This window comes from Mesoplodon bidens (assembly GCF_964165515.1).
Source record: "Mesoplodon bidens genome assembly, chromosome: 4".
Lineage (NCBI taxonomy): Eukaryota > Metazoa > Chordata > Mammalia > Artiodactyla > Ziphiidae > Mesoplodon > Mesoplodon bidens.
In genome coordinates this window covers 99592562-99603471 of record NC_138160.1, presented here as the reverse complement: position 1 = coordinate 99603471, position 10910 = coordinate 99592562, and the positions used below count along the sequence as shown (strand labels likewise).

Genomic DNA, 10910 nt, shown 5'->3' with positions numbered 1-10910 from the left:
TGGCAGCACAGGATTTAAGGCGGTCCCCAGTCCTGCCCCCATCAGGCTTAGCACTGTTCTACTTCCGGGCCCCTGCTCACCCGCTTTCCTTGGCCTCTGGGGTCCTTTCCACCATCATGAGCTACAAAACACTGCCAGCCTCCCAAGGTTCAGCTCACAGCAGGCCTGTCATGATGCCTGCAGCTACCTCCTACTCCTCTGTCTCCTAGGCAACTTCAAAGCTTCTTTACCACATTTAGCCCGTCTTGCCCCAAGGGAGAGCCATTGCTATATACATCTCATCATCCCATTACACTGTACTTCCCTAGGCAACAGGGAGGTTTCTTCATTCATTCAACAAAATTAACCTGCATTTACCTGGTACTTCCTGTATGCCAGGCACTGACTTAGGCGCTGGGCACATGGTGGGGAATAAAACACATGAACTGACATTCAATGGGAGCGAGATCTGGCAGCCAAGTAAACACATAAACAACTAAAGGACAGACTTCAAGAGGGGCGAGGATGGACACGAACAGGGGGTTCTGATGGAGACCACTCTGGCTGAGGTGGCACCGGAGGTATATGTCAAGAGCTAGAAGAAGAGCAGGAAAAGCAGCAGGAGAAGGTGCTCCAGCGTGAGACAAGACAAGCTTGGCCCACTCCAGGGAGAGGAGTGGAAAGGGGGCCAGTGTGGCTGTAGTGTTGGAAAAGCACAGGGAAGAAGCAGCTGGGAGTCGGGCAAAGGCCAGAATAGGTAGGGCCACACAGGGCATAGTAAGAAGTTTATATTATATGGTGGGAATGTAAAACAGGACAAATGTCTGGAAGGCAAAGTGGCAATAAAGTTCAAAAGCTTCAAACTACACGTGTCCTTTGAACTACTTCCAAGAACACATCCAATGAAACAGAGACAAGTATGGACAGCCGCTAAGAGCAAGGGAGTTGCGTGATGTTATGACAATGGTGAAGGTTATAAACAGCTCACCTGTCCAAATAGGGGACTGGTTAAGTGAATTATGGCATGTCTATACAATGGCACGTATTACAGCCTTGAAAAATGATTTTGTAGGGGGCTTCCCTGGTGGCGCACTGGTTGGGAGTCCGCCTACCGATGCAGGGGACACGGGTTCGTGCCCCGGTCCAGGAAGACTCCACATGCCGCGGAGCAGCTGGGCCTGTGAGCCATGGCCGTTGAGCCTGCGCGTCCGGAGCCTGTGCTCCGCAACAGGAGAAGCCACAGCAGTGAGAGGCCCACACACCGCAAAAAAAAAAAAAAAAAAAAAAAAAAAAGATTTTGTAGAGTAATTAATAACATGAGAACTCTTCACAAAGGCTACAAAGCAATATGTGAAAGAAATCATATTAAGTACTATACAATTTTTGTAGAGAAAAACTACAGGCATACACAAAACAGCCTGGAGTAATATTCACAAAATGTTTGTTTCCGAGCGCTGAAATTAAGGAGTAACCTTTTCTTTTTCATTTTTCACTTTTTTGTCAAATTATAGTAGATAAAATACACTACACTACCATGTGATGCTTTTGCAATAAGGGGAAAAGGTTTTCAAAAACCTGTTAGTAACAAGAAGGTATAGCAGGGTAGATTTCCTCCAAATAATAAAGGCTGCTGATCAAGAGATGGCCAGGGCAATCTTCTGTCTTTTTAGGGAATCTTCAGAGCAAAACAGAAAAACAAAACAAAACAAAAAACTCCCTAGAACTTCAGGCAGGAAGTGTGTCATTCCTTTCTTGCTGATCGCTGATCCCTCTGACTCAGCACTGACTGTTAGGCCCCTCGGATCCTCGTTTTAAAGAAGTTAGAAGATAGAGGATGAAGACTTGGAAACCTCACCCAGGAGCTCCCAGCCCTGGGGCTGAAGTCTGAAATGCCAACCTGGATCTTCTAAGGAAAAAGCCTTTTACCGTTCTTGTTTAGATTCATTACAACTGAGATCAACAGTCTCACTTATATTATTACAGGTTAAACATGATTACATTTTTGTCTATTTCTTTTAAATAAGATTTACTCTGCAAGCCCCAAACACTCTGTTGCGCGTAAGCTTTCTTCCCAAACAGGTTTGAAAATGTAATAAACTATTCAGACAAGTCACAACAAGTCTCAGGTATTCTGATGCCGGCTTACACAGGCCCAAGTTGAAAAACGTTCACCACAGAGGCCCATTCAGCCAGTGTGCCTCCCTGCTGGCCACTGGCTCACAAATGTGGTTTGGTTCCCATGTCCTGTTTGGCAGCCTCCTAAGCTCAGCACTTAATGGCCCCTCAAAGAGCACAGATTGGAAATGATTTGCTAGCAGAATCCCACATACTACTTTTAGTTCTTTTTTTAACAACCCTGGAAGCCACGGAGCTAAGGGAAACTTACACACGGGACTGTACACAAAAACCAAATTTTTTTTTATTCTGGAAACCTTAGAAATTTTAAGACAAATTAAATCAGAATTTGAGGACACTCACAATTACAGTCCAGGGCCTCTGCCTTCCCACATTCATTCAACAATATTTATTGAGGCCTTACTCAATAGTAGCCCCTGGGGAGGTAGGATGGGGTATGAAGGAGGAAGGGAAGGAGCCAGATACTTCCAAGATACTCTAACAGCTACAGTCAGTTTGAGAACAGGTTATTAAGGATCTTATAAGCCCTATTTAAAATTTTAGACTTTATCAAAACTCTAATAAGGTGTCTTAAGCGGGGGATGACACAATCAGATGGATATTTTATAAAGACCAAGAGCAGCACAGGGAGCCAGACTGGTATGGAGGTGGGAGTAGGGGGGCATGTGGCATGTCAACTGTCCTTAAGAGAATCTAGGTAAGAGATGATGGTGGTGACCTGGTCTTAGTTGGTGGCAGTAGGCTGTGACAAGAAGTGTACAGATTCTACACCTATTTAATGGGAGAACTGATAATATTGGCAATTGATTGATGTACAGGAAGATGCCTTCCAGGCTTCTGGATAGTCAATTGGATCATCTACTGAGGGGAAAACTCAAAGAGAAAGTAAGTTCAGCTTACTTCCCATCAAATTTGAGTTGCCTGTGAGATATCCAAGTATTGATAAACACTTTACAACTGGACAGACAAGGCTAGGTTAGGCTTGAAATATAACTTTGGAAGTCATTACCATGTAGAGACTCTGAAGACCTAGGAATGGAAGGGATCATGAAGGGAGAGAGTGAAATAAGAAGGGCAGAGAACCCAGACAAAGCCCTAAGAAATACTGACATTTAAGGGATGGACAAAGAAGAGGAAGGAGCCTGCAGAGGAGACTGAGAAGGGACAGAGAGAGAAAAGAAAGAAACCAGCAGGGTGGATTGTCAAGGAAAAGACTGCATATAGAAACCAGGAGCAGTAGGGATTTGTGCTGAGCCGTCAAGAAGGAACTGAACGGTGGCCATGCACCCACCATTTAAATGCCAGATGCTGCTTGACTTCTTCCCCACCCCTTGATATTTCTGGAGTCATCTGTGAGCAGGCAGGGCCCAAATGGGAGGCAGCAGAAGAGAGAAGGTTCTGAGATAAACCTGGCAGGAGATCCTGGCCATAAGCCCGCATGGTCTGCTCAGGGGCTGGAAGAGGGGCCAAGGGTCACGGAAGTGACAAAACACAAGGTTACACAAGTGGCATTCTGTTGTTCAGTCAAAAGTATTTACTGGTCATCTACTGTGTATGGGCACTGCTTACAGTGCTGGGGACAGAGCAGTGACAAAAGTTCTAGTGAAACAGCCAGAAAAACAGGATGTCAAGCAGAGATAAATGCTGTGGAAGGAAAAAATAAACTAGAAGAAAGGGAGAGGGTGATTGGGAGAGAGGAGCATTTTGGATGGCGTGGTATCTGAAGAGTGAGGGAGAGAGCCAAGGAACGAGCTAAGAGGAAGGGCCTTCCAGGCAGAGGGAAGGGTAGGTGCAAAGGTTCTGAGGTAGGAACAAGCTTGGAAGAGCTTGAGGAGCCAGCAAGGCAATGTGGTCCAAGAGGAGTGTAGGAAGCGGGGGTGGTAAGAGATGAGGTAGGAGAGTTAGGCCGAGGCCAGGTCAAGGGAGCCCTCTAGCTCAGGGTAAGGAGGGTGGACTTTATTGATTGTGATGGGAAGGCACAGGGGGGGTTAGAGCAAGGGAGTGACACGGTCTGATGGGTTTTCTAAGAGCACTCTGACTACTTGAAAAGTGGCTGAAGGGGGAGGCAAGAGCACAGGGGGCGTTAGGAGGCTACTGAGGCCACTGAGATGAGAAACGGTGGTAGCAGGAGAAGTGGTGAGATGTGGGATATGCTTTGGAAGAGAAACGAACAGGACTGGCTGTTGGACTAGCTGTGAAATGATGAGGGGTCAAGATGCCGCCGAAGGTTTTCGCGTGAGAGCTCTGTATACAAATGTGTTGACAGAGAAGGACAAACCCAGGAGAGGAGCAGGTTTGGGTGAGGGGAGAAGGGTGGCGGTGGAACCAAGAAGTCTATTCCTAGAGGAAATTTAAAAGAGACAACAGAATCACCACGTCTGGAGTTCGGAGAAGATGTGTGGCATACGTTAACTTGGGAGTCATTAGCTAGAATTTGGTATTTATTCCGTGGGACTAGGTGAAATCACCTGGATTCTCAATCCTGGCTGCACGTTAGTATAGCCAGGTAACAGAAACAAAAACAAACAAGCAAAACAAAATGTGGAGAAAAAGGAACCCTCCTACACTGTTGGTGGGAATGTAAATTGGTACAGCCACTATGGAGAACAGTACGGAGTTTTCTTAAAAAATTAAAAAGAGAGCTACCATATGATCCAGCAATCCCATTCCTGAGCATATATCTGGAGAAAATTGTAATTCGAAAAGATACATGCACCCCAATGTTCACAGCAGCTCTATTTACAACAGCCAAGACATGAAAGCAACTTAAGGGTCCATCGACAGATGAATGGATAAAGAAAATGTGGTACAGATAGACAATAGAATATTACTCAGCCATAAAAAAGAATGAAATAATGAAAGAATGAAATAATTCCATTTGTAACAACATGGATGGACCTAGACATTATCATACTAAATGAAGTAAGTCAAAGACAAATATCATATGATATTGCTTATGTGTGGAATATAAAAAAAATGATACAAAGAACTTATTTACAAAGCAGAAATAGACACACAGATATAGAAAACAAATGCATGGTTACCAAAGGGGAAAGGGGAGAGGGATAAATTAGGAGTTTGGGATTAAAATATACATACAGCTATCATCTATAAAATAGATAAACAACAAGGGCCTATTGTATAGCACAGGGAGCTATACTCAATATATTGTAATAACCTATAATCACTTTGCTGTACACCAGAAACCAACACAGCACTGTAAATCAACTACATTTCAATAAAAAAAAATTTTTTTAATTTAAAAACTGATGCCCATGAGTCTTCCCCAGAGATTCTGAATTAATTAGACTTGAGTGAGACCTGGCCTCTCTCTCAATTTTTTACCCAAGTCAAGTAAAGAAACACTGCCCAGAGTGTATGGAGATGGCAGAGGCCCTGGGAAGGAGGAAATAAGGAGGTAGAAGAAAAGGTGGGTGTGACGCCCTGGAAGCCAAGTCAAGAAAGTGTTTCAAGAGGAGGGAGGGATGAACGATGCTGAATCTTGCTGAGGCTCAGGGCAATGAGGATGGAGAAGTGGCCACGGGGTTCATTAAAATAGAGGTCTCTGGTGACCTTGACAGGAAGGGCTTTGGAGGAGGGGAGGGGTGAGGAGGGCAGTGAGAAGGGGAGATCACATGCAGAGATACCTCCTTGGGAAAGTTCCACCGGACCTAAGAGCGGAGAAGCAAGGTGAGAGCTGGAAGGCTACTTTGGATTTAGGAAGTTTCTTTTTCATTTGTTTTTGTTTTATTTTTTCTCTCTGAGTCTCAATGTGCTGACATGTTTTGCACAAGTGCATTCTTCTCTGCATCATTTGCTTTTTAAGATGAGTGACAAAAAGACATATTCTGATGTTGATGAGGATGTTCCCACACGGAGAAAGAAAAGGATGTTATAGAAGAGGGGGTACAGTTGCAGGAGGACTTGCAGAAGTGGGAGAGGAAAAGCCATTAAGGACCCTAAACTAATGAAACTGTAATTCCCCTTCAAATGCCAGGAGTCTTCATTTTTCATGGCTCAGGGGAGGTAATATGCCCTAAAAATCACAGAGTGGCTAGACAGGAATGGAACATAAAGATCATCTTGTCCAGTGTCCACTATTAGTCCACTGCCAAATCCCCTGTGTCCTTTCCCATTCGTGGTCTTCCTGACAACCTCCACTGAAAGGGAATTCTACGCCTCTTCACTCCATCCACCCTACTCCTCACAACTCCTCACAACTCTATGGTTTATGATCTCTTTGGATACTCCTTGAGCTGAGCCAGAATCTATTTTCCTGTATTTCAATCCACTGGTTCTGGTTCCATACCTTCCGGATACAAAGAACATGTCTAATCCCTCTTCTATGTCTTTCAAACATTGGGAAACAATCAACTCTTTATCCACCCTTATTAATCCCATATGCCCCAAACCAAATCTGTTCTTTTTACATGTGCTGAAAAATAGGTCCCCATTCTAGAAACTATCTAGGCAGGGGCTACCATTCAACCCAGCTGTTCTTTAACATGAAGAAGGTATAGACAAGCATATTGCAGTAAAAGTTACACCCAGAGATATACAGATTACCCACAATAACCCTCATTTCCAAGAAACCAGAATGTCTCTGGGTGATTTCTACTTCTAGGTTTGGGCTTGATCCATTTAATCCTTAAGCACTAATTTAATTCTTCTCCTCTCCATCCTGTCCCCCAATCCCAGTAGAGAAGAGCTCTCACCCTCCCCCAACACACACACACACACACACACATACACACACACCCCACATATACACACTGAAAGTCTCAGCAGAATACTGACCATTTACTATGAAGCATACCTGTTATTAAGCACACCTTGTGATGGTTCTAATGGCAGTCAAGTTTTCAGTAAGTTCTACATCATAAATTTGGATTAATTTTCTGCAAACTTCATTCAACAAAACTCCAAAGTCAAAAGAGAAAACTAAATGTTTATATACCCAAAGAGAAATTTTTAAAATGCAATTATAAATTAATTTAAAAGCACAGCTACAAAAAAACAGGCTTAGATTAAAATTAAAGTAACCCTTGGATTAAGGAGTCATTGCTAAAACTCAGTGAAAACTGGGATACGTTGTCCCAACAGAGAAGTTTGGAGTATTCATGCCAAATATTACATGAGCTGTTATTCTTTTAGTCTTAATTTAAAACATTCCAACCACTAGGTGTAAAAGGGACCCAGCACAAAAGAGTATTGGTATAGTGCCTCAAATCACACTAAACTAGAGTAAAACAATTTTAAAGCCATTATTGTAATTAATGCAAAATGCTCATAGTAGGCCCTGAAATATTTACTGAATGAATAAACTGCATTACATTGGAGTCAAAGGGTACACCCCACCCAAAAAGGAAAAAACTGAAAAACTATTATAGATATAACCCCAGATTCATATACATGAATTTAATTCTAGTACAAAAGGTTGATGTAGAGCATTAAAAGTACTGCTTAAAATCTCTTGAAATCTCTTTAAAGGAAAATTTTTTTTTGAAAAATTGGTAATCAACCACTTGCATAAGGATCAATGAATTCAGAGCAACTTCAAGAGCTTTAGCTATCTACTTTCATAGGTTTTTGGAAACACAAACAGTTTTGAGTATATTCAATAGGTTATGTTTATATCTAACATTAAATTTCACCACATCAATGAAATTTGACAAGTGTACCCAGGAAAAGACAACTTGTTTATGGCAAATATCTTTTATGTGTGTTACACTCTGGAAAACTGGGTGTGTGCAGAGGGAGATAAAGTTCATTAAATTAATTACACAATATAATAAATGTAGGTTAAAGAACCGGCTATAAAAGTACTCCTGAATGTCTCAAAATTAAAGAAAACTATACTGCAGTTAAATTAAAAATGGCTTTCCTAGCCTCCTCTTACCCAATCAAAAGAAGAGAAAGAACACTCTACAGCACATAAAATCATATTTCTTATAGGCCATATATAATCACTTTCAAATGGTTCACTCCTTAATTTTAGAAAACTTTGTTTAAAAAAACAAGCAACTCAAAAGCTTATTTAGGGACTCCCCTGGTGGCACAGTGGTTAAGAATCCACCTGCCAACGCAGGGGACACGGGTTTGAGCCCTGGTCCAGGAAGATCCCACATGCTGTGGAGGAACTAAGCCCGTGCGCCACAGCTACAGAGCCTGCACTCTAGAGCTCGCGAGCCACAACTACTGAGCCCAAATGCCACAACTACTGAAGCCCGTGTGCCTAGAGCCCGTGCTCCACAACAAGAGAAGCCACTGCAGTGAGAAGCTCGCACACCGCAATGAAGAGTAGCCCCTGCTCATCGCAACTAGAGAAAGCCTGTGCTCATCAATGAAGACCCAAAGCAGCCAAAAATAAATAAATAAATATATTATTTTTTTTTAAAAGCTTATTTAAAAATTACTTATTTTGGCTAATTTACATAGGTTAAATTCCAAGCCATTCCAGTGCAATAAACTTATGGAAACACAGGAAGACAGTCTGTCTAAAAAATCAGAACCAGGAGATGCACCAGCTACAAGGACAGACCAGGACCACATTATCAGACCCCTGTGATGGCAGACACAGAAGACTCAAGAGGTAGAGGCATTTACTAAGGCACTTCCCTCCCCTCAACTTGCTGGGAGGCCAAAAATGTAAATTTCTACGTGCTATGCTTTCCTCGTAATGGGCATATACATTGCTCTGGCACATCTCATTTCTTAGGCCTGTTTATTCTAGAGCATTGTCTCCCGACCTCAGTACTATTGACATTTAGAGCCCAGGGATTATTTGTTATGGTGGAGCTGTCCTGTGAATTGCTCCACCAGTGGTTGTTCAGCTGCATCTCCAATTTCTACCCAGTAGATGCCAGTAGGACACCCCTCCCCTAGTTGTGACAACCAAAAGAGTCTCCAGACATTGCTAAATGTCCCCTGGAGGTTGGGGGCAAATTTGCTCCTGGTTGAGAGCCACTGTTCTAAAGCACTGGTTCTTGGCTACACACTGGAAGGACTTGAGGACTTTTGAAAAATACTGATTCCAAGTCTCACCCTATCCTACCCTCCCCTACCTCCCAAGATTTTGATTTAATTCATTTGGGCTAGGTGCTGGGTATCTGAATTTTTGAAAGCCAGGAGATTCTAAAATATGCAGCCAAGTGTGAGAATCTCTGCCCTGGAGTGTATCAATGATATCAAGGAAGTCCCTGAATCAATTTAAGGCAACACAAAAATGCATTACATTCCTCCAAATTAGAGTATTCTTATCTTGGTATTAGAATCTACATAATTACAGTAAACCAAAAAAAGGTAGAGGAAATGGAAAAAGGTTAACTGTAACTCTGATCTGCCAACTTCTTTTTCCTTTTGATTGGACAGGAACTAGAGCATAAACACTTACTTGAATCTTAACGCTGTATCTGCCAATACTCCGCAGTTGGGGTGATTTAGAAACCAAGCTTCACAGATAGGAAAAACAGAACTATGTCCTCACAGGATGACAACGCCAGCTGTACAATGAAGAAACTTTGGAGCTGCCATCTCTTTAATGAGCACCAGTAAACCGGCCTTGGAGAAACGCTGAGTTCATTAAAAATAATAAACAAGCAAACAAACCATCTGTGGGCCGGAAAGACACTCAGAGAACCCACAGGGGAACTGAAATCAAGCCCTTTCTCCGGGGGCTCATCTTTGCAGTAGATGACATTACCAGGGACCTACCTGGAGCTGACAGCAAAGTTTGAATCCTGTGCAAAAGCTCCAAGGCCATGAACAGCCCAAATTCTTCCCTCCTCTCCTTACACCTCTGTGTCCTCTGCCAGCCTCAGTATGTTCAACAACACTGGGCTTAGTTCCAATTTTTGCAGAGAATGGCATGGCACTGCCCCGGACGGCACTGTTCCCCTAACTGCCTGGTCTCTGGCTGTGGCTTTCCCGTCAACCATGTGCCAACCTACTGGCTGTGCTAACAGATTGACTGCTGTTCTTTAATTTGGAAAAAAGCAAGTAGACATATGCATACAACCATGATAGTGATTCTTCTCCCAGTTCAGGAAGCACACTAACCAGCAATTTGTATACTGAGTGTTAACAATGTGTACAGTTGTAAAGGAGATGCCAGTACTATCCCCATTTGGTAGATAAGGTTATTGAGGCTTATGCAGTTTAAGAAACTTATCCAAGGTAAAGCCAGGACTTGGACCCATTTCTCTCTGGCACCAAAGTCCATGGTCTTAACCACCACAAAATGCTGCCTCCCTTGGTTCTCCAAAAAGAATCCAAATCAATGACTTGAACACCGCCCATTATAAATGTTTGAAGTTCTCAATGATTTGGGTTAGAAATGCTAGGTTAGGAGAAAGTTTCCCAGATATCGAGAGGATGTGTGATATCTAGTTTCATCCCAGACTCCATCAACAAGACCACAGGACACTGTGTATGTCTTTGAACTTGCCCAAAATTAATCCTGGAGTTCAGCTTTGACGCCTCCCAATCACCATGCTTTACTGATTCTTCTTTCAAGTCTCTCTCTATTGTCCTTGCTCAGATTCTCTCATTTCTCACTCTTGGATTTGCAAGTGCCTCTGGCTCAAAACAGCTCACATAACTGCAACCCATCTTGCACACAGATGTCAAATCTTCTTTCAGTTCTGCTTTCAAGTTGTCCCTCTTCTGCTAAAAAATCTTCAAGAGTTCCCTCTTTGTGATGCCCCCAACTCTTCTGCACACCTCTGAAGGCTCCCGCCATCCAGAATTCTCCTCACTATTTCCCACTACACAACCTCAAAACTCTAGTCGGACCA

The 10910-nt window shown here is 42.9% G+C and overlaps 1 protein-coding gene across 5 annotated transcripts in view; it reads right to left on the bottom strand.

The window, feature by feature from the left end:
- The window catches only part of TNFAIP8 (TNF alpha induced protein 8), a 125155-nt gene that overhangs the window by 70042 nt on the left and 44203 nt on the right, over nt 1-10910 (bottom strand). Inside the window, exon 1 of one of the 5 annotated variants that reach the window (XM_081230870.1) lies at nt 9829-9849. The exons of 3 other annotated variants lie outside the window; for them this stretch is intronic. Coding sequence is in view for 1 of the 2 variants with exons in the window: in XM_081230874.1 (XP_081087000.1) it covers nt 9509 (1 nt within the window). In the remaining variant the exon portion in view is untranslated. Of the gene's footprint in view, nt 1-9508; nt 9757-9828; nt 9850-10910 lie in introns of those variants that run through there. One more of the 5 variants, XM_081230874.1, reaches the window with a different exon arrangement.